A 24735-nucleotide genomic window follows, 5' to 3' on the forward strand; every position below is an offset into this window, starting at 1 on the left:
CACAAATTAAAGTTCTAAATTGGGGCAAGGCAAATCTTGAAGGCATTAAACTGGAACTTGCAATGGTTGACTGGCAGATACTGTTTGCAGGTATTGGGATGTCTGTTAAGTGGAGGCTTTTAAAAGTGAGATTGGGAGAGTAACAATTAAAATGAAGGGCGGGGTTGGATGGGATAGGGATTCCTGCCAGAGGAAGGATATTGAGGGTTTGGTCTGCAAAAAGGAGGTCTGTGTCAGGTAAAAATAGCTCGGATCAAGCAAATCCCTTGTGGAGTATAAAGAGATGTAGGAGTGAACATAAGAAAGAAATTAGGACGACTAAAAGAGGACATGAGATAGTTCTGGCAGATAAGGTAGACTAGAGAGATTCTACAATAATATCAATAGACAAAGGGTAACCAGGGGAGAATAGATCTCCTTAAGTATCTATGTGGTCGACTATATGTGGATTTGATTAGTAAGGGTGTCTGTGGTTATGGGGAGAAGGCAGGAGAATGGGGTTGAGAAGGAAAGATAGTTCATGGCAGTCAAGGCAGAGTAGTCTTGATGGGTCAAATGGCCTAATTCTGCACCTACAACTTATGAACTTAAGACCCGCAGGAGATGGGCAAGGTCTTAAATTAATATTTCTCATCTGGATTTACTCTAGAGAAGATTATGGGGAACCAAGGAACTGAGAGAAATGAATAGTGGCGTTCTGTAACATAAGCATGTTACAAAGGAGGAGGTGCTGGTGGTCTTAAATCACATTGAGCATATCCTAGGACCTGATCAAGTCTATCCTAGGACATTGAAGGAAGCTCGGGATGAAATCACAGGGGGCCTGGCAGAGCTATTTGCATCATTTTAAGCTACAGGTGAAGGACCAGAGGAGTGGAGGGTGGGTAATGTGGTACGTTAGTTTAGGAAGGCGTGCAGGACAAGTCAGGGAACTGCATGATCTACCAGCATTTGGAAAAGCAAGAACTGATTAGGGATGGTAAGCATGGCTTTCATGCATGATTGACTATATATTTTTGAAAAGGTTACAAAGAGGATTATTGAGGTTAGGATGTGGATGTTATCTATGTGGATACTCGCAAGGCCATTGACAAGGTCCCACCTTGTAGACTGGTTGATAAGGTTAGACCACATGGTATGTCGTATAACTAGCCAATTGGATACAAAATTGGGCCTTGTGCATGGAGTCAGACAAATAAGTGGAGGGATGTTTTTCAGGCTGAAGGCCTGTGACCAAAGCTTCATAAGTTATAGGAGCAGAATTAGGTCATTTGGCCCATCAAGTCTACTCCACCATTCAATCATGGCTGATCTATCTTTCGCTCTCAACCCCATTCTCCTTCCTTCTCCCCATTACCCCTGACACCCTTACTAGCCAAGAATCTCTCAATCTCCTCCTTAAAAATATCCATTGACTTGGCTTCCACAGCCTTTTGTGGCAATTAATTCCACAGATTCACCACCCTCTCTAACTAAAGAAATTCCTCCTCACCACCTTTTATTCTGAGACTATGATCTCTGATCCTAGACTCTTCCACTGGTGGAAACATCCTCTCCACATCCACTCTATCCAAGCCTTTCACTGTTCGGTAAATGTGTGCCATAAGGACACATGGCTGCATTCTGTAAACATATGCATTGTCTCAACTAACACCTTGCTATTCCCTTAATTATACTTTTTTTGTTAAAAAACACAACACAAGCACATAATGATATATTCCAATCATAGGTTGTGTGTGTCTTGTACGGTTTTCAATAACATATCATGGATTCCACAGATCAATTGAAAGAATACTCTGTACAAACTATTTTGTTCCCTTAGGTCTTCCAATGTTGCTCGGTGGAAATCCATACTTACTGTACGGTCTCCACTTGGTTTTGGAAACTTGAGGCAAAGCTGCGAGAACGGTTTACTTTTCCTGTTAGTAATGACAATTCTTGTTTATGTTCATGTTTCAGCTGCACTATTCTGTAAAATAAATGGTTAGTGGTTAACCTGCAGTCAGCTTGTTGACAGTAGTCAACCACAATACTTTTCTGTACTTGACAATAATATGTATATTTTTGTGAATCTCAACATCATTTTAAAAACTTTTTTCTCATTATGTTTAGGCATTTCCTCCAATCTAGTGTATTGCTTATGCTGTGATCACATCTAAGCTGTCCATAAATTCCAATTAAACTGATTTGATAACTTCATTTTCATTAATTGCACAGTTAATAACCACGTTAGAATCAATAATATTCAAAGTTAAAGAATAACTTACTATTAAAATTAGTTGTTACTAACCATTAGTCAATAAAGTTAATGATTACAATTAATTCCTCCACATCATTTATTCTTTGCAGAAGTAATTTAATAACTTTATTATTGAGCCAATGCAAGCAAGGAAATGGAGAAGTGAATTTTCAGGACTCTATTTTTAAGCAAACCTCAGAAGATAATCAATGAAGTACATGCATTCTAGTTCATGATATTGCAGGAGGTAAAGTAGAATAAAATCTTGCAGTTCAAGGTTAAGTGTAAACAAACAGACATAATCTATCACCTATCATGTCAAATTGTGCTTTCTAACAGACTTCAGTGACGGTCTAAGCTGCATATTATGTCAAGATAGAGGAGCATGAGTGGATGCAACTTCCTTTCCATGAAGGGCATTCTAAAACAGGGATTCCTGGAAGATCATAGAAACATAGAAAATAGGTGCAGGAGGAGGCCATTTGGCCCTTCGAGCCTGCACCGCCATTCATTGTGATCATGGTTGATCATCCACAATCAGTAACCCGTGCCTGCCTTCTCCTCATATCCCTTGATTCCGCTAGCTCCTAGAGCTCTATCTAACTCTATTTTAAATTCATCCAGTGAATTGGCCTCTACTGCCTTCTGTGGCAGAGAATTCCACAAATTCACAATTCTCTGGGTGAAAAAGTATTTTCTCATCGCAGTTTTAAATGGTCTCCCCTTTATTCTTAGACTGTGGCCCCTGCTTCTGGACTCCTCCATCATTGGGAATTTTTTTCCTGCATCTAGCTGGTCCAGTCCTTTTTGCATCTGCATCTTTTTCTGCATCTAGCTTGTCCAGTCCAGTCCAGTCCAAAACAATGCTTTCACTATCTTTGTTAAAATACGAGGTTGTAATTTGTTGAGACCAGGAATATAACTCTCCATTTCTAATTCAGGTTTCTCCATTCTAACTGTACACCTGCTTAAAAACAACTTCCAGAATGTTTTCTCTGAATTCTGCTGTGAAGATAGAGTATAATATTGTCTATTTAGTTAACTTCTTTAAAATGTCTCCACTTCCTATCAGTAGTCGATTACTTTTTATATATCTGTAAAAACATTTGCAGATAGACACATTCTATCTTCTCCGTCTTTATCATTTTCTTGATTGCCTTTTGTTGACTTCTAACTTCTTCCCAATCTGCAGGTTTAATGCTCTTGTCAACATCAAAATCCTCTTCCTATCATCTAACACAACGTTTCAGTTTGGTATAGCTAGATCACTTATTTTATGGGATTCTTATTTCTCATACGTTATGAATTAGGAATTCCTTTCTTAAATGTTTTGCTATTGCTGGTACTGTATATGCTCATTTGTTTCTTGAAGAATGCAAAACCCCAAACAAAATTATCTTTCTAACTTTAGAGGAAAGATGTGATTGCTGGCAATATTTCAGAGACAACAGTAGGAATGTCCTAACTAAACAGAATGAAGGTTAACTCACAAAACTCACCAATTCTAAAGTGAAAAATATTATAGAAGCAAAAATTGAAGTAGATCGGGCAAAAACTTGCGCAGGACAAGGCTTATGGGCCAAGATAAATGTATCGAGACAAAACAAAAACTAAAGTTTCACCAGTTTCACATGACCCTGTAAATGTAAATACCAACATCTAGCAAATGGTCCGAACATAACTGAGATCGCTGGATATTGGGATTTATGGGGTCAAATTACTTTTCAATTTTTTATGGATTTTTTCTGGTTGTTAAATAATTGACACATGAGAGAAACAGAGTTTTCTGAATGAAAATTATTTCTGAAAGTCGTAAAAGAAATGGCCATTCAAAAGAGTACCCAGGCTCTGTTTGAAAGAGCAGTTCCTGTCCTCACACTGTGCATTAAGAAATCAGCCTTCAAAAACCTCTGATTTAAAAAAAATTATTAGACTGTAACAAGAGCATATACTTCAATTTCGCAGACCAGAGGATGTTCCCTATTTGTGCTAGTATAGTGTTACAACTAAATTCAACGTGGCACAGAGTGATGGCATTTGGACCATTGTAACTACTGTACATCTGCTCAATGAAATAGTACCATGTAAGTCACAGAGTCCTTCAAATCTTTCCTTTACAAGAATTCTACACATCCCCGAGTTCATATGAAATTTACCAATGAATCTGCCAGTTTCATTCCAGTATTGCAAATAAGCCATGTCATGTTTCTCACATTCTCTCTGCTCTTGCTAACCTACAGCATGTTATTTTAGAATTCTCAGCCCTGCTTCAAATCCCTGCACTAACACCATACTTCCTAACTCCTCCAACCTTACGACTCTCAAAGATACATGCTCCCAATTCTGCCATCTGACCATTCCCAATTTTAGATGTCCACGTGCAAACATATCTTCAGTTCACAACGTCCTAAATTTTGAATTTCTTCCTGAAAATGTCCATCCATGTCTAGTTCAGTTTCCTTCTTCATTAGACTTTGTTTGGACATTGCATTATAAAATAGCAAAACAAGTGCTAAGCACACAAGGCTATTTTACTACCTTTGTCCTTAATTACCTTAATTAAAGCGCAATACTCTAGTTACTGACCCTTCTGTCATTGTAAACAATTTATGCTGATATACTGTCAAAACCTTCCAGATTCGGAACATATCCTCATAACCTTCTCTGCTCTTGCTTAACAGCCCAGCTTCTCTCATCCCCCACACAAATTAAAGTACTTAACAAAACAAATCTCCACTGCACCCTCTGCAGCCGTCACCATACTGGGTGATATCTACCATATTAGTACAAACTAGTACAAAAGGATTATTTTTGTTCCAATTAATCCAAATATGTAACAAGCCCCATTTTAACGAATCAAACCATTTACTCAAATGTTCCTGCCGCTTATAGAAGCTTATTTTATATCGCCTGCCTCTACGTGTTCGTGCCACCAACATTAATCACATTGCAACACTGTGTCAAATTTCAGATGCCAGATTTTGTGCCTTTTGTTTGAAACGTTCCTTGACAATATTTACCACAGTTCTGAGTTTCATGATGTCATGTATGGCCCAAATCCAAATAAGTAACCGTTTAACTTCTGTCCTAGCCCCGATCTATGTGTGATACCACTGAAGTTTCCCTTCACTCAGAAGAATAACCACTCATTCTTTACCTCTGCAGCCAAAACCTCAATAGGTTGAGTGTCCCAAGAATCGAACCCTCAAAATGTTGAAGGTTTCTTCTGAAGAATATGGGGGGTAAAAAAAAAATTTGAAGATTTGATTTCCTGGATTATGAATGCAAGTGCCCATGACACTCACATGGTAACTTTATTTACCAACAAGTGACTCAAAACTATGACAAAGTTAACTAACCTCAAATCATTGTCAGGGATGGCTGATTTACCAGGTCAGTGCACAAAACTGCTCTGCTACTGCAACAATCCACAATTGATGACCTCACTCATGCTGGTAGTGATGCAGTTCAATTATCTTGCTCCACAGATTTGCATGCTTACAAATTTCAAGTCTCTCCCAAAGCAGGTGAAACTTTCAAGTTGTCATTATGGGAGTACTTCTCCTACAGGAAGGTTTTCATGAAATGTCATCCCATGTTCTGCTTCACCGACTATGCGTGGAACTCAACAGCCATCTTCTATCTAAGCAAAACAGACAAACTCTTGATACAAGGAAGGTACCAGTTGCTCAGTCAACACCACTACACAAAGCAAGCAAGAAGATTTGCCAGCTGGCATTGATACCTTATTAGTGGCTTTATATGTAATTGGTTTGCCCAAAATTACGAGGTTTACCGCAGGGAAAGTGTAAATATATTGTCAACGCTTCATCATGCTGACTGAAGTGGAAAAGCAGACTATTGAGTAACTTCGATGCCAAACATTGAATATCAGAGGTAGATCATAAGAACGCAAGAACGCATGAATAGGAGCAGGCGTAGATCAAGTCTACTTTGCCAATTACTGAGATTGTGGCCAAGCTTCTACATCAGTTCCACCATTTCCCACCATTAGACCAAATCAATTGATTTCCTCAGTGTCCAAAAATCAACAGATCTTTATCTGAAATGCCCCAACAGCTGAGCATCCAGTGCTTTACAAAGAATTCAATCGATTCCCAATCCTCTGAGTGAAGTAGTTTCCTCATCATCTGAGTTCTAAATGAGCAATTACGTTCCTTCCAAACTATCGGGGGAAATAATCTCTCTGCATCCACTGTCATAAACGTTATACATTTCAAAAATGCCAATTTTTATTCTCCAAACTTTGGGGAATATTGACTTAGTTTATTTAGTCTCCCACCATAAGACAATCCTCCCATTTCACAAATAATAAAAGTGAATCTTTTTTGCGCATCTTCCCAGGTAAGTATATCAAAGGGACCAAAAATGTATGTTTTATTTCAAAACTCACCAAGAGCTGAGATGATCATTTCAGCAGGTTTTTACTGTTTTGGTCCTAAATTCCTGCAATAAACCTAAAAATATCACTTTCCCAATTATTTTTGTGGTTCTGCATGTAATTTATGTTTAGTTAAGTTATTTTAGAGATACAGCGCGGAAACAGGCCCTTCGGCCCACCGAGTCCGCATCGACCAGAGATCCCCACATTAACACTATCCTACACCCACTAGGGACAATTTTTACAGGTACACCAAGCCAATTAACCTACATACCTGTACGTCTTTGGAGTGTGGGAGGAAACCGAAGATCTCGGAGAAAACCCACGCGGTCACGGGGAGAACGTACAAACCAGGCACGTGCCGTGAATAATTAGTCAGGGTAGGCAGTCAGTATCTTTGGCCAGCCGGCGTTTTTAAAAAATCTTGAAAACCGCGCATGCGCAGATTGTTCTCTCGACTTTTATAATGTAATTTGTCTTCTAAAGTATTTAAAAACATAGCTCAAAGAAATGTACTTGCCACATTCTATTTGTTGAAATACAACCGCATAGCCACTCTTTCCTATTGTACAAACCTGTTTTAAATGTTCTAATTATTTTTGTTCCTTTGTGCTGTTGAAGTTCTTTAAGTTCTGGAATTGGTCTGCCATTTTAAATTATTTTGGTATTTTCCTCATAAGATTGCTTAGAGAGACTCTTAAGATAATCACTATCCATCTTTGAAAAACCCGCCAAGAAACATGCGCTGCGCAGGCGCAGTAGGCTGCTGTGCATGCGCAGTGCGCTGCGCAGCATATGCACGCAGTCCACGGTGTAAAGGCAGAATTTCAGCTGCCTTTATAGACGTTTGCCACTGATGGCTTGAAGCACCGTTGACGGCACATGAGTACCACATACTTCCGCGTGTTACATGTACTCCGGATGAAAGGCACGGGAGAATTATGCATACCTAAGAGATCGATCACTTAGGTAAGCATAATTCTCCCGTGCCGTTACTATTTATATTTAATAATTACCATTTTATAATTTTATTCAGCGTAGGCACTGCCTACCTTGCCTACCCTGACGGCACGTGCCTGGTACAAACTCCGTACAGACAGTACCCGTAGTGGGGATTGAACCAGGGTCTCCGGCACTGCAAGCGCTGGAAGGCAGCAACTCTATGCTGCACCACCGTGGCACATAAGATCTCACTGAGAATTGACACTTGTTAGCTCTTACCTTAAAATATATATTTTTTCTTTTTCATGTGACTAATCTCACATTTGTTTGCTGTCTACTTTCGCATCTTGCTTTGTAGTAAGTATGAAAACTTGAATTGTCCCCAGACCCTTCAAGTAACTGATTAAGTGAATTATAAGTAACAAAATCACAACCATTGAATCTAGGGAAATCATTCCAAAATATAGATGTGGAAAATCCAAAACACCTCCCATACTTCAGCCTCCACTTGTAAAACATGAGGAGGTAGACAATATGTTGAGGGGATTTGTCAGCTCACTGTCTCATTAATTTATTTAATACTTTTAATATTAATCACTTTAAAGCATTCACTCTTATTCAATCCAATCCACTCACAAATTTCCATTATTTCGGTGTCCTCCACTGTGAAGATAGGTGCAAAATATTTGTTTACTGACCCTCCCATTTTCTTCTTCTTCCACACCCATCTGGAAATCAGATCCTACAGCAGAGTTGTCTTTGAAAATCGAAAACGGAACACTGAGTTAATCGAACATTTGCAGCCATTCCCAGTTAGAGCACGACTTTGGTGAAATTGGACTGGTCACTTTGCGACACAATTCACCCTTGCACAGTATTGATGCGATTTCTATCTCAGGGCCACATGAAATGACATTGATTCTCCTACAATGCTCTTCACGGATCAATATAGTTGGACTATTTTGTCCATGGTGACCCATTATCAGACACTCTAAGGACAACAATCTGGTCTTAAGTCTGCTATGCTCAACTGGAAGCCTGCTGGGTAAGAACTCCATCCTTAGATTCTACTCCAGCATTGCACTGAGATTCCTTCTCCTCAACTCCCCCATCTGAATTCCAACTTGAATCCCACCTTCGCCCACCTCAATGCACAAGCAGAGTGCCAGTTTCTGCCACAGAGAAGGATTTATTTCCCCCATCCTGCATTGTCCTTAAGTGGGTCCATATCCAGGGTAGGGGAATCAACAACAAGAGGGCAGATGTTTAAGCTGAGAGGGTCAAGATTTAACACAAGACACGTTTTCACTCGGAAGATAGTGGGTATACAGAACTAGCTGCAGAGGAGGGAGTTGAAGCAGGTGACAGGATTTAAAAGATATTTGGAAGGTACACAAAAATGCTGGAGAAACTCAGCGGGTGCAGCAGCATCTATGGAGCGAAGGAAATAGGCAACGTTTTGGGCCGAAACCCTTCTTCAGACTGATTGTGGGTGTTTAAAAGATATTTGGACAGGTACATGGGTAAGAAAGGTCGGAGGGATATGGAGTGAATGCAGACAAGTGGCACTTAGATGGGGGCTCTTGGTTGGCATGGGTGAGGCGGGCTGAAGGACCTGTCTCTGTGCTGTATGATTTATAACTCTGTGACTGTAACTCATTCCTTTCCACACCCAGTGCCGTAATCAGAACCCCAGACACTGAACTAGGTTGCAGATTAATTTTGAATCCGTGAACAGCAATCAAAACAGTTATTATTCCACCACATCCAGCAAATCCGTTTGGATGGGCTGGAACTTCTAGACAAAAGTTTCTTGCGCTGATTTTCAGTAATTCAGCCTGCAGAAAGTGAAAAAGGAAAATACTAAATACATTCTCTAGCCCATGAACCTTGGGCATAAACAGAATCAAAGCCAAGCCAAGCACCGTTCCAAAATTCAATTGCATATTTCAGAAGTGAAGTTAACATTGCTCCAACACAGGAGATACAAGAACATAAGATAACAGGAGTAAGAGTAGGTCACTAGGCCACTCTAGCCTGACCTGCCATTCAATTTAATCATGGATGATCTATGCTGGACTCAATAACTCTTCTGTACTACTTCTCCAATGCCCCCAATTCCATGATCTTTCAAATATTTATTTATCTATCTCCAACTGAACTATATTTATTGAATTGGCGTCCACCATCCTCTGGAGTGAATTCCAGGAATTCCCTATCCTCGGAAAGAAGAAATCTCCACTCACACACATCGATTATAAATGACTGGCCACTTATTTCCTCTTGTTCGTGAATCTCCCACGTGTGAAAACTTTTCAACCCCGTCAAGCACCTTGAGAATCTCACGTTTCATTAAGGTCACCTTCATGCTTCTAAACTCCAAGGATCTCTTTTAATTGAACTCAGGTGCTGCCAATGTAGAGTTTACCCATTTCTCCTGAGATGGTGTTAGTATCTCTTGGGTGCTCTGGTTTCCTCCAATATTCCAAAGACGTGAAGTTGGATGCGAGTTGCGTGCTGTAAATTACCACTAATGTAGGTGGGTAGTAGGAAAATCACGGAGCGCTGACTGATATTTGAGAGAATAAATTACAAAGAAATATGCTAGGAAATTAAATTTCTGAAAATGTTGAAAAAGCCCACATAGTCCTTCTACATCATGTGAAATGTGCATAATATACTAGTACCGGTACATGAAAATCTTTGGATGGGTAAGAATTTCCACAATTCAGAGGCAAGAGGAAACAAATGGCATCCACAAAATATGCTTATGTGGATCCTGACTTCAAAACACAAATAATGATGCAATATGAAAAGTGAAATTAGGGTAAAAATGAAAATATCCAATAGATCAGGGATAGAAGATATAAATTAGGTTAAAAATGGATTTTTAGCCATGAGAGTAAAAGTCAGAAACTGAATCTCTAGCTGTAGACACCAATACTTCAGATACGTTCAACAGAAATATGTATGTTAAATTAGATGTGCAATTTCCCAGTACTTTCTTTATTCCAGTGCAGTCTACAATGTACCTGAAACTGTCCACGTGTTGCAGGGAAACTCAGAGTCGAGCTGAGATCACTCACCCAGAAAGAGGAAGATGGAGGAGGATGGAAGAACAGAAAGATACCAATAGCTACTAAAAGACAAAGTGAATTACCGGTCTTCTTGTTGTTTAAGCAATTGTTCAGTTTTGCTCTGCGATTCAGTTTTCAGGCAGCCCAGTTCTTCTTCAATCTAAACCCAAAGAGCATGGATCAATATGTTATTATAATTATTTCATTTAACCAGATATCAATTCAGAATTGTTTCTAAAAAATATTATACAGCCTCTATGGCAGGACATGATCAATTTTTTTACTTAAAGTTGAAATATTCCAGTAACTAATCAACGAAGGCCTCCTGGAACTACACTCCTCACTAAAATGTGAAAAAACAGTCACTCCTGTGTGTGATGGTGCTTGTTTCTCTATCACCCAGCCTCTTATCGGTTTTGTTCATCTTCCACTCATTGTCCCTCCGCCTATTACTTACTTTCACTGTTTTCTCTCTGCCAGTTTGTCTACTTCTTTTTATTATATTCTCCTTCTTTTTATAAATCAGTCTGTCAACTTTGCTTGCTTGTATGTATCGTCAATCTTCAATAATTTTTTTCAATATATACATATCATTTCTTTTTTTTTGCCCAAAAAAAGCACAAACGCTGAGAGATGGGACGCTGCTGCCTTCTCCACTTTTGGCATCAGGAATTCCACAGGCCATATGGAGTCCAATCACCAAGAGTTTGCCTCCCAACCACGCCTGCTTCTGATGGTAGCAGTGACATATCTCAACGTCCACACCTGCCACGATTGCCTCTCTCAAACAATTGGCCAACTGTTGTCAAACAGTCGGGATGACAGGCTCAGACCAACTGTGAAGCAAACTCATTTCACCCAACACCTTTATACTTTCTCAGCATACTAAGAAAACCAACATCCCACCCATAGGGGCTGCATTGACAATACGGACTCCAAAGGTGAAATGCCAGTTAAATCAACTGAAATAAAGCAGGAAATGCTGGAACCTTATAATAGCAGGTCAGACCACATTGTCCTTAAGAATATTGGCTGCATTTCCGAAGCTGCGTGGAGTGTGGCGATGAGGACGCTGGTCTGTGTGATGGACTGAAAAATATTCACAATTCTCTGCAATTTCTTGCGGTCTTGAACAGAGCTGTTCCCAAACCAAACTGGACTGCAACTCGAGAATATGCTTTTCATAAGAGTTGTTGGAGACATATCTAGCTTCGAGGAAGTAGAGGTGTTGAGGTGCTTTCTTGGCCCTAGCTTCAATGTAGTCAGTCCAGGACAAATTGTTGATGATATTTACTGTAGATGTAGGAAAATAAACTTCTCAACCATTTCCACTTCAGCACCATTAATGCTGATTAGGGCATATACTCCACCACGCTTCTATCGCCTTCCAGACATTGAGGGAGAGACTGTTGTCTTGACACCATGTTACTTAGCTCTATCCGTTTCCTATAATCCATCTCGTCATTGCTTGTAAAGTGGCCCACTACAGTGGTGTCATCTGCAAACTCGTAAATGGATTTAGAGTAGAATTTGGTCGCACAGTTGTGAGTGTGCAGGAAATACCACCATAGGGAGCCTCATGATGGCTGCCTTGCCAACGGTCTGTCTTTTCCTTCTTTGTTGTTTTAGTATGTTGTAAAATGTATCTTTTAGTTTATCTTTAGTTTTATGTAGGAAAGAACTGCAGATGCTGGTTTAAATCGAAGGTAGACACAAAATGCTGGAGTAACTCAGCAGGAACGGCAGCATCTCTGGAGAGAAGGGATGGGTGACGTTTCGGGTCGAGACCCTTCTTCAGACTCATGTCAGGAGAGGTGGCGGGACAAAGATAGAATGTAGTCGGAGACAGTGAGACCAGTGGGAGAACTGGGAAGGGGGAGGGGATGGAGAGGGAAAGCAAGAGCTATCTGAAGTTAGGGAAGTCAATGTTCATACCGCTGTGGTGTAAGCTACCCAAGTGAAATATGAGGTGCTGTTCCTCCAATTTGTGTTGGGCCTCAATCTGACAATGGAGAAGGCCCAGGACAGAAAGGTCAGATTGGGAATGGAAGGAGGAGGTAAAGTGCTGGGCAACAGGGAGATCAGGTAGGTTAAGACGGACTGAGCGGAGGTGTTCAGCAAAACGATCGCCGAACCTGCACTTGGTCTCACCGATGTAAAGAAGTTGGCACCTTGAATAGTTGACGTTGGAGGAGGTGCAAGTGAACCTCTGCCTCACCTGGAAAATCTGTTTGGGTCCTTGGATGGAGTTGAGGGTGGAGGTAAAGGGACAGGTGTTGCATCTCCTGCGGTTGCAGGGGAAAGTATCTGGGGAGGGGGTGGCTTGGGTGGGAAGGGACGAGTTGACAAGGGAGTTTCAGAGGGTCTCAGCGGAAAGCAGAAAGGGGTGGAGATGGGAAGATGTGGCCAGTAGTGGGATCCCGTTGGAGGTGGCGATAATGTTGGAGGATTATATGCTGTTTTGTATTATGTAGGGGGGGGGAAACTTTTCTTATCTCTTTCTTCGACGGAGATGTGACTTTTTCCGTGTCGTATCTCCGACCGCACTGCGGCCTAAAATCGTGTTGGCGGCCTCTAGTTTGTGACTTCTAGAGCTCCAGAAGTCCCAAACAAGAGTCCGCCAAAACGGTGGAGCCTGCGGACTTTAACATCTCGGAGCAGGCAATCCCTTTGCCAGGGGTCAGCCTTTGGTGCTCCAACCTACTGGAGCTGTAGACTTTAACATCGTGAAGCTCGCTGTCCCTGGTTAGAGACCGATTTTGGGTACTCCAAGCCACAGGAGTTTCTACCGCCCCAATGTGGAAGCTTAGACTGCCCCGACGAGGGAGCTTGATCGCCGGCTGCGGGTGGTTCGACTCCCCCGACCGCGGGAGGAAAGGAGGAAAGAAAATAAGACTTTATTGCTTTCCATCACAGTGGGGAAGTGGAGGAGCTGCTGCGGTGGGTGTTTATGTCAATTTTTATGTAGTTGTGTGTCTTGTTGCTTTTTGGTATGACTATGGTAAACCAAAATCCTTGTGTATGTTGCAAAATATACTTGGCTAATAAATTACGATTATGATTATGATTAATATAATAAGGGGCTGAGAATGCATTCTTATAGGGCACTGGTGTTGAGAATTATTGTGGAGAGGGTGTTGTCAACTATCCTCACTGGTTGTGGTCTATGTGTCATAAATTCATAGATCTATTGGCTGGTTCCTAGTTCCAGGAGTTTGGAGATTGAATTTGGTTGGGATTATGATGTTGAAGGCAGGTCTGTAGCCAATAAATAAGAGTCCGATGTACAATATCTATCTGTTCCAGAGATGGTTGTAGGGCCAGAGAGATGTCATCTGCCATTGACTTGTTGAGACAGTAGGCAGAGGATAAAGGGTGCCTGTGAGGCTGGAGTTAATGTGCACCATGACCAGCTTCATGAAACACTTGATGATGATGGATGTCAGAACCACTGGATTAAAGCACACCACCCTGCTTTTCTTTGGCATCGGGATGATAGGGGTCTTCTTGAAGCAGTTGGGGGACCTCAGAATGGAGAAGCGAGAGGTTAAAGATACCTGTGAACATCTGGTCCGCAGGAGGTCCACCAGCAGGTCCTCAAGGATACTGAGGACACGGCGGGGGACTCAACGTCAGCCAGTTGCTTTCCCCCAGTTTACTTTCAGGAAGGCTGATATGACATGTGCAACAGTGACCGTGGGTACGGGCACACCAGAGGCTGTCGGTGTAGATGATGTAATTTCACTCATCCTCTATTCAAAGCGAGCGTAAAATGGATTGTGCCCTCGAGATGCCACTCAGATGCATTCTTGTTGTGAAGAGTCCAGTTGTTGCTGGTGATACAGCCCAACTTCACTTTGTAACCTGTTATAACATGCAAGCCTTACTACAATCTACACTTTAATTTGACCTGGAATTCCCTCTTAGCATCCTTGAGACTTTGCCAAGGCTGACTTCGACTTCTGTACTCCTCGGTATCATTTGACATAAATGCTGCAGACTTGGACCTCACCTGGAGTGGACCTCATCCATGACTTCCAGTTGGGGAACACTTGTATTGTTTTCTTTGGGGCATATTCATCTACGCACTTACTGATGACAGTCTGACATAGCAGTGGCATACTCATTGAGGTTGGCCGCAGAGTCCTTGAATGTAGACCAGTCCACCGACTCAAAGTAGTCGCAAAGGATCTCATCTGTTTCCTCACACCAGCATTGTACCAGATGCTCCAGTTTGCTTGTAAGCAAAGAGTAGTAGTACAGCCATGTGGGGTCAGATTCTCCAAAGTGCATTCGGGATGGAGCGGTAGGCGTCTTTGGTGGTCGTGTAGCAGTGCTCAGGAATGTTTGAGCCTCTGGTTGGATAGAAGATGTACTGATAGTATTTTGATAGCACACTCTTGAGGCTGGCCTGATAGAAGTCCAAGGTTGGCATTAGCATGGGGTGGGATAGCGGCAGGTAGTGGGAACAGCACTTCACCATTAGATGTTCCAGGCTAATGGAGCAGGAGTTTGCCAGGACTGCCATGTCCAAGAACCACACAGAGTTGATTAGGTAGCAGACCCCTCCACCTCTGACCTAGCCTGAGTGAAGGCAGAAGCCCTCGGGTTGTTTGGTAGAGTCGGGTGAATGTGGGTGAGCCATGTCTCCATAAATTAGAGCACACCGCAGATTCTCAGTTCCCCAACAAAAGTAGCTTTACGCTCATTCAGCTAGTTTTCTATAGCTTGGATGTTTGCTAGCAGTATGCTGGGGAGTGGGGACTTGAAACCACGCAGTCCAGCTTGTCTCCCATTTTCTAGGTATGTTTGACAATAGACAATAGACAATAGGTGCAGGAGTAGGTCATTTGGCCCTTCGAGCCAGCACCGCCATTTAATGTGATCATGGCTGATCTTCCCCAATCAGTACCCCGGTCCTGCCTTCTCCCCATATCCCCTGACTCCACTATCTTTAAGTGCCCTATCTAGCTCTCTTGAAAGTATCCAGAGAACTGGCCTCCACCGCCCTCTGAGGCAGAGAATTCCACAGACTCACAACTCTCTGTAAGAAAAAGTGTTTCCTCGTCTCCGTTCTAAATGGCTTACCCATTATTCTGAAACTGTGGCCCCTGGTTCTGGACTCCCCCAACATCGGGAACATGTTTCCTGCCTCTAGCATGACCAGACCCTTAATAATCTTATATGTTTCAATAAGATCCCCTCTCATCCTTCTAAACTCCAGAGTATACAAGCCCAGCCGCTCCATTCTCTCAGCATATGACAGTCCCGCCATCCCGGGAATTAACCTTGTAAACCTACGCTGCACTCCCTCAATAGCAAGAATGTCCTTCCTCAAATTAGGGGACCAAAATAGGCACACAATACTCCAGGGATGGTCTCACTAGAGCCCTATACAAATGCAGAAGGACCTCTTTGATCCTATACTCAACTCCTCTTGTTATAAAAGCCAACAAACATGCCATTCTCTTTCATCACTGCCTGCTGTACTTACATGCTTACTTTCATTGACTGATGAACAAGGACCTTCAGATCCCGTTGTACTTCCCCTTTTCCCAACTTGACGCCATTTAGATAGTAATCTGCTGCTTCGAGTCGGGCCCATGAGTTAGTGAAGTCCAACACAAACTCCAGCACTGAGAACGCAAGTTGAGAACTTCAACGAGGCAAGTTCAGTGAAAGGTTTGCTCTTACCAAACCCCTGGATGAATTAAGCAAGACTTTCATACTTTTATACTCAAACATTCATGCAATAAATGCCTTTCTACAAAGATCCTATCATTTATGTACAGGGGTGGGAGCTTGCAACCTTCACGTGTTCCACCCTGTTTCGACTAATGCAATCAACCCGACGTGCACAAACAAATAGATGAAATAGAACAAGTTGACCTACAACTTTAGGCTGTGTACGCCATACGCAAGAAGAAGATTTATGTACATGGGCACCTAAAGCACTTAACATGCCCATTCACATCCATGCATGCAAAAGAATTTGGCACCAAAATTACAGAGCTCTGAACATCCAATCAAGCATGGAAGAGCAAGGGACAAAGTATACACTAGCGTACCTCATAAAGCAATTGTTGCCATTGGTTCCACAGCAACACAGCGGAAGCCACCCAACACGTAGCTGGTGCAGCAGGAGTTCAGACATTTGACATCATGTCTCTGGGCACTGGCATCCAACAGTCCCATCATCCATCCTCCAATGTATACTGGGGCACCGGGGAGTGAAGGTGGCTTTGTGGAGCGCAAAACCATGACACAGAACAGATGAGTGGAAGTGAAGTATCAGTGGAAGTGTGGAACCTGATCTCCATGTTTCATTATCAAGGGGCAGCAGCTATGAACATTTGTGTTGTTTTGGCATATGTTCTTGGGGGAGAGACTAGAGTTATGTTGCAGGGGCAGGAAAACAATCCACTGCTGGAAATGTTTCAGCTGTGAAGGGAATAGTAAGAGTTGAACCATTAATGTAGTCAATGCATTAATTAAGGTAAACAATGGGACGTGGTGAAAGTCAGGACCCCACTTTCATTGTGTTCCAACTAGAATTGGTAATGATACCAGCAGTACAACAGTCTAGGACCAGCGGGTACATTCACAGTAAAAGGACTTAGCTTTAGAATGGAGATGAATAGGAATTTCTTTAGTCAGAAGGTGGTAAATATGTGGAATTCATTGTCACAGATGACTGTGGAGGCCATTACACTGAGTATTTTTAAAACGGAGATTGATAGGTTCTTGATTAGTAAGGGTGTTAAAGGTTACAGGGAGAAGGGAGGATGGGGGGAAGGAGAATGGGATTGTGGGAGAAAAATAGATCAGCCATGATCGAATGGCAGAGCAGACTCGATGGGTCGAATGGCCTAATTCTGCTCCTATGACTTATGGCCTTACGGTTCTGTCAGTTCTCTGTGAAACAATGATAAAAAGGCAATAACTTACTGGACCAAGTCTTTCTTTGAGATAAGCAATTTCAGCATCCATGTCCTTCAGAACTTTATCCACAGCTGTGCCCATATTCTGGATGTGAGAGCTGGAGGCAGTTTCATGTTCATATATTTTCTTGCCAGTACGGTCCTCATAATGTATCAATGCTTGATGGATTTCATTTAGCACGGAATCATAAACCTGTGTCTTTTTCCTGAGTTGCTCGATCTGAGTATTAGCATCTCGAACAGTCTCATCTTGCATGCGGTTGACTGTTTCCAGCTGTTGCACTGTGCTATGCAGCTTGGTTATCAATGCTCCTTGGTCTTGGCTCTCCTTTAATCTGAAACATAAGATATATTGATTGATTTAAACAATAGCTTCGCAAGGCTACATTCTTTCTCAGACAATTTTTTATTCATTTTTCAGTATCTGAGCCTGTTGGCAGGCCTGCATTTATTAGCTGCCCTTGATAAGAAGATGAGGAGCTGTTTTGTCCCCTTGAACCACTGCCGTCCTTCTGCTGAAGATATTCCTACAATTTGATTGGGATGAAGTTGCAGGCTTTAGAACCAATGATGATGATGGAACAGCAATATATTTTCAAGACAAGATGATGTGCACCTTAAAGGAGAACCTGCAGGCAGTGGTGTTCCCATGTGTCTGAAGCTCTTGTCTCTTGGTGGTTCAGTCACCAGTTTGAGTAGTGCAGATGAATAATTCTGATGTTCACAGATAAAGAACAAGGTGGATATATTGTGGTGGAGAAGATTAATTATTGTGGTCCTGGAGGGAGCACCAATTAAAAAGGCTGCTTTGCCCTGGGAGATGTTGAGTTATATTTATTCAGACAAATGGGGATTATTCCATTACACCTTTGAATTATGTATTTTAGACAGTGTGAAGGATTTGGATGCTAGAAGGTGAGAAGATGAGTCACTCACCACAGGATACTCAGCCTTTGATCTGATTTTGTGGTACCATTTCATATGTGGCTCGTTTAGTTGAGTTTCTGGTCAGTCATATGTGCAGATTTATGGTGATACCATTGAGTATCAAGACTTCATGGACAAACTCTCTTGTATTGGATATTGGCATTGCCTGGCATGTCGTGGCATGAACATTACTCACCAGATTAATTACCAAATCAAAATTTTGTGCAAGCAGGTTAGGATTGCTTAATTTGTTAGTTATAAATGGAAGTGAACATTATGCAGTTATAGTCATAAGTACGGAAACAGGCACTTCGGCCTAATTTGGCCATTATCCGCATTGTTCGTTCCCAATTACTAACATGATGAAGGAAAGGAAGATAATGGATGAAGCAGCTGAAGGGGGTTGGACTCAGGACCACGGACACTGACAGCCGTCTGTAGTGATGTTCAGAGTGAATACAACTACCATAATCATGTTCCTCTGTGTGAGATATCACCATATCCATTGTTTAAGAAGGAACTGCAGATGCTGGAAAAATCGAAGGTAGACAAAAATGCTGGAGAAACTCAGCGTGTGAGGCAGCATCTATGGAGCGAAGGAATAGGTGACGTTTTGGGTCGAGACCCTACTTCAGACCATATCCATTGAATCTTTTTTCTCTCTGATGTGAATAACTAGTTTTACTAGGCTTGTTGATGCAATGCCACACTTGATCCTTGAGCCAAGTGAATTCAAAACTAAGCATTGCCGAACAAGTACATTGAGAGTAAGTGGGAATCGGAAGATCTGTCAATAACTCTTTCCATGATTTTGTTGATGAGTGAGACTAAGCAGATTGGGTGGGAATTGATAAAGTGGATTTGTCTGTGTTTTGGCAACAGGACCTATCTAGATGAATTTTGTAATGCAAGTGTATTGAAACTAAGTTTATAAAGTCTTATGAAACTACATTTCAGGAGTAAAAGGCACAGGCTCTACTGCATATTAGAGGGTGTAATAAATGATAATTTTTTCCACCTTTTATCCTCACCAGAAACATACAGAACTTGATACACTACCCAAGCCACAAGGTTAATAAATTCTTCAGTTACAATCCCTGGTCAATCCAATCAACCAATTCTGAGTGTTTTATATACTGATTTGGGTAAGAAAAGAATAAGGGAAAATAATACAAATATCCACTGGATTTTGTATATTCAATGGGTTCCAATGCACTAGAATGCACAAACCTCAGGGGAAGATAAAGGATGCTTTTCCAGATCATCACTCTTGTTAAATGGCCTGTCAGAATGGATGGCTGAATGGACAATGGACTAGTGACCACCAACACGAGGCTGGTACCCTTCAGAACAAATGGGGAGAAAACTGTTGAGTGTCCCTATATCTAAGTTGAAGGTTTTAGGTGAAGGATTCTTTGCATTAACTCTAACTCGACTAGTCCCGTCCTCCTTTACATAAGAATACCAGGCATAATGTTGAGACTCCACCACAAAATGAAATCAGAAATAATAATAATAATAATGGATGGGATTTATATAGCGCATTTCTAATACTCAAGGCGCTTTACATCGCATTATTCATTCACTCCTCAGTCACACTCGGTGGTGGTAAGCTACTTCTGTAGCCACAGCTGCCCTGGGGCAGACTGACGGAAGCGTGGCTGCCATTCTGCACCTACGGCCCCTCCGACCACCACCAATCACTCACACACATTCACACACAGGCAAAGGTGGGTGAAGTGTCTTGCCCAAGGACACAACGACAGTATGCACTCCAAGCGGGATTCGAACTGGCTACCTTCCGGTCGCCAGCCGAACACTTAGCCCATTGTGCCATCTGTCGTCCCGAAATGGCATGGATGAAAAATCTACATAAATGTTATTATAGTCATTGGATTTTTGAGGGGAAGTACTGGATTCCTGAAGGTAACCATTCATATGTTCAGATGCAGTCAAATACTGCCACAAACCAAATCATGTCCAAATGACAAAATATATCTTCAAATTATTATATCTTTGTTTGAACAGTTTATGATTTTCCCTGTTTTCAGATCTTGAATAGAAAAGTCTATATATTGGATTACAGATTTTTTTCTTGGTGCATTAAAACTTGATCTAGTGCGAAATAAGGTCCTCTGAAAGATTACAAGAATTTTCCACAAACAAGCTTTGTAACAACATTGGAATATTTTCCACTGCAAATTGTGATCCTTGTGGGTCCTGACAAGAGCATCATCATAATTTTAAAGCAGCTTCCATGACATCATGTGCACCACTGTATCAAGATTGTGAATCCTTATGTACACAGTCATCAAGACAACCAGATGTTAGGAACACACTGGGGGTGGCACGGTGGCGTAGCGGTAGAGCTACAGCCTTACAGCGTCAGAGACCCGGGTTCAATCCTGACCACGGGTACTGGTCTATACAGAGTTTGTACATTCTGCCCATGACCTGCGGGGGTTTTCTCCGAGATCTTCGGTTTCCTCCCACACTCCAAAGACGTACAGGTTTGTCGGTTAATTGGCTTGGTATTTAACAAAAATTAAAATTGTCCCAAGCGTGTGTAAGGTAATATTAATGTGCGGGAATCGCTGGTCGCCGCGGACTCGGTGGGCCAAAGGGCCTGTTTCTCTAAAATGCCAGCTGGGTCCAAACAAAAAGTTGGGATCGATCAGAGTTTGATCCCAACTATGAATGTTGACTGTACGGAGTTTGTACATTCTGCCCGTGATCTGCGTGGGTTTCCTCCGAGATCTTCGGTTTCCTCCCACACTCCAAAGACATACAGCTATGTAGGTAAATTGGCTTGGTATAAGTGTAAATTGTCCGTAGTGTGTGCAGGATAGTGTTAATGCGCAGGGATCGCAGTTCGGTGAGGAGTCGGTGGGCCGAAGGGCCTCTTTCTGTGCAGTATTTCTAAACTAAACTAAACTTGAAAAATGCCAGCCTGCTTGACTAGCATCACACTAAATGTTCATTCCCTCCACGACTTATGCCGGTGATTGCAGTGGGTGCCATCTACAAAATACATCTCAATTACTCTGTAGAGTGATGCAGACAGCCTCTAGCCTTCATCACAATAAGACATGGGCTTCAGGTACTTGGGTACACCACTATCTGTGTGTTTCACTCTGTTAAACACTATCCTGATCACCTACCCAATGACAAGAAATGCTGGCCTGCCAGTAACACCCACATGGATATATGGACAAATGGACGGATAAAACGCAGCAGTAAATTTTCATTTAATTATTGATGGTTGACACCAGAATAATTTGGACTTTCTCTTCAATTTTTTTTTTCCTACAAGGTTATATATGTTAATTTGCCTGAGCAGTTACAATGATCAAAGCACCCAATATAGTGCAGATTTACACACAGATATATCTTGATTTGTTTATTCACAGATATGTCACACAGATATATTTTATTTTTAATAAATCCATTCATCGAATGCGGATGACACTGGTAATTAACCTGCAATGATTGCTCTTGAATGGAAGAGGCCATTAAGCATTGGCCACAATGAACAGATTAGCATTAAAAAATAAATGTAATTATATAAAACCTGGAAATGGCAAATTACATTTAATTTGGGCCAGTACTTACCTGAGATCCATCAAGCTATCTCTTTCTTCCTGTAATTCTTGTAATTTAGATTGCAGATCCATCATAGACCGTCGAACATTAAACTTTGATTGCTCATGGCTTTGATCTCCCTGCATTGAGAAAGAAAATGATTTTTGTCTTTACATTATTTCACATTTTCCGTAAATTTCAGTATGCTCCAGTATAAAAAAATAGCAATGTTAAATGAAAAATACTGTAATTGAAGTATATATGAAGCCATACAATTCAAAACGTCTTTAATTCTATTCCTGGATTTACCCAGTATTAAATTCTTGTATATGAATAGTGGATACGAGGCATTAAGTTTTATGTGCTTTGAATTCATGTCCGTTTAATTAAAATTAAATTATCTACCGGTATATAGAACTATGAAGACAAATTTGGAGAATGCACTGAGGTCACATTTTGTTTAAGAAGGAACTGCAGATGCTGGAAAATGGAAGGTAGACAAAAATGCTGGAGAAACTCAGCGGGTGAGGCAGCATCTATGGAGCGAAGGAAATAGACGACGTTTCGGGTCGAGACCCTTCTCCAGACCCTTCTCCAGAGGTCACATTTTATTGCTTTTTCCGGGGGTTTGTGGTGGGAATAATCCTTCATGATCCCAGTGTACACGTAATTTGCTCCCACAAATGGCAAAAATAGATAATTCCACAATATTGACCCACCAATAATAATTCTTTGTAGAACTGGCAGTGTGAACTGTGAAGAGGATGTTTGGAGTTTGCAGGGTGACCTGGACAGGTTGAGTGAGTGGGCAGATGCGTGGCAGATGCAGTATAATATAGATAAATGTGAGGTTATCCACTTTGACGGCAAAAACAAGGGGGCAGATTATTATCTCAATGGAGTTAGGTTAGGTAAGCGGGGAGGTACAGCGAGACCTGGGGTGTCCTTGTACACCAGTCACTGAAAGTTGGCGTGCAGGTACAGCAGGTAGTGAAGAAAGCTAATGGAATGTTGGCCTTCATAACAAGAGGATTTCAGTATAGGAGTAAAGAGGTTCTTCTGCAGTTGTATAGGGCCCTGGTAAGACCACATCTGGAGTATTGTGTGCAGTTTTGGTCTCCTAGTTTGAGGAAGGACAGCCTTGTGATTGAGGCAGTGCAGCGTAGGTTGACAAGATTGATCCCTGGGATGGCGGGACTGTCATATGAGGAGAGATTGAAAAGACTAGGCTTGTATTCACTGGAGTTTAGAAGGATGAGGGGGTTCTTATAGAAACATATAAAATTATAAAAGGACTGGACAAGCTAGATGCAGGAAAAATGTTCCCAATGTTGGGCGAGTCCAGAACCAGGGGCCACAGTCTTAGAATAAAGGCGAGGCCATTTAAGATTGAGGTGAGAAAATCCACAGAGGGCAGAGGAGGCCAAATCACTGGATGGATTTAAGAGAGAGTTAGATAGAGCTCTAGGGGCTAGTGGAGTCAAGGGATATGGGGAGAAGGCAGGCACGGGTTATTGATTGGGGACGATCAGACATGCTCACAATGAATGGCGGTGCTGGCTCGAAGGGCCGAATGGCCTCCTCCTGCACCTGTTTTCTATGTTTCTAATTCTTTCTTGGGGCGGCACTGTTGCGCAGCAGTAGAGTTACTGCCTTACAGCGCTTGCAGTGCCAGAGCCCCGGGTTCGAGCCTGTCTACAGGTGCTGTCCGTACGGAGTTTGTACGTTCTCCCTGTGACAGCGTGGGTTTTCTCCGAGATCTTTGGTTTCCTCCCACACTCCAAAGATGTATATGTTTGTAGGTTAATTGGCTTGTCATATGTGTAAATTGTTCCCTGTGTTTGTAGGATAGTGTTAATGTGTGGGATCGCTGGTCGGTGCAGACTCGGTGGGCCTAAGGGCCAGTTTCCGCACTGTATCTCTAAACTAAACTAAATCATATAGAAAGGGAAAACATCGGGATCACATGAACAGCTATTCCAAACGCATATCCACAGACCTGACCAGAAGGCAGAAGGGAAAATGTTTTCCTATAAATCCCAGGGTACTATCGAACGATGACTACATGCGGTCAGCTCAGAGGTAGGAATGGTCTTAAACTATAATCCATCCATATATTCAACCATGGAATAGGGAATTGCGCTAGGCGTAGGTGACACTAGGTATCTACAATTTGCATTTTTCACTTCACTTTACATAAACATATAAGGCTATTTGGCTCTTCAACATTCAGTCAGTTCATGGCTCTTCAACATTGTGTCAATCCATCACTAATGCAGAACTGTTTACCTCATTTACACAGTCGTCCAGTGACCTCTCGCCACCAAGCGTTCCAAAAGATGCACTGCTCTTCCTGGATACAACTAAATCCACATCATATTTAGTAGTCTGTGGAGATCTGTGACGAGGGGATTTTGAGATGGAAGCCTGAAGAACTGAGCTACGAATAGGCGATCGTACATTTGGGAAGTTTGTAGTAAGAGATCCTGAAACAATGATTTTAAAGCATTTTAACAAAAAAAAAAATTAACTTTACTTATTATCAGAACACAGAATCCAAATTATATCACAGTGCTAACATCACAAGCACAACACTATGTTTGCTCGCTCCGTGAGGATGCAGAC

The 24735-nt window shown here is 41.8% G+C and overlaps 1 protein-coding gene across 7 annotated transcripts in view; it reads right to left on the minus strand.

The window, feature by feature from the left end:
- ccdc158 (coiled-coil domain containing 158) overlaps positions 1–24735 on the minus strand; it is a 97885-nt gene that overhangs the window by 48380 nt on the left and 24770 nt on the right. For all 7 annotated transcript variants that reach the window (XR_004412650.1, XM_033024691.1, XM_033024731.1 and 4 more), the window contains 5 exons: positions 24400–24596; positions 22141–22250; positions 17609–17936; positions 10744–10820; positions 1859–1969 (listed from right to left, as the gene is read on the minus strand). Coding sequence is in view for 6 of the 7 variants with exons in the window: in XM_033024691.1 (XP_032880582.1) it covers positions 1859–1969; positions 10744–10820; positions 17609–17936; positions 22141–22250; positions 24400–24596 (823 nt within the window). In the remaining variant the exon portion in view is untranslated. The remainder of the gene's footprint in view (positions 1–1858; positions 1970–10743; positions 10821–17608; positions 17937–22140; positions 22251–24399; positions 24597–24735) is intronic.

Source organism: Amblyraja radiata, chromosome 1 (assembly GCF_010909765.2).
Source record: "Amblyraja radiata isolate CabotCenter1 chromosome 1, sAmbRad1.1.pri, whole genome shotgun sequence".
Lineage (NCBI taxonomy): Eukaryota > Metazoa > Chordata > Chondrichthyes > Rajiformes > Rajidae > Amblyraja > Amblyraja radiata.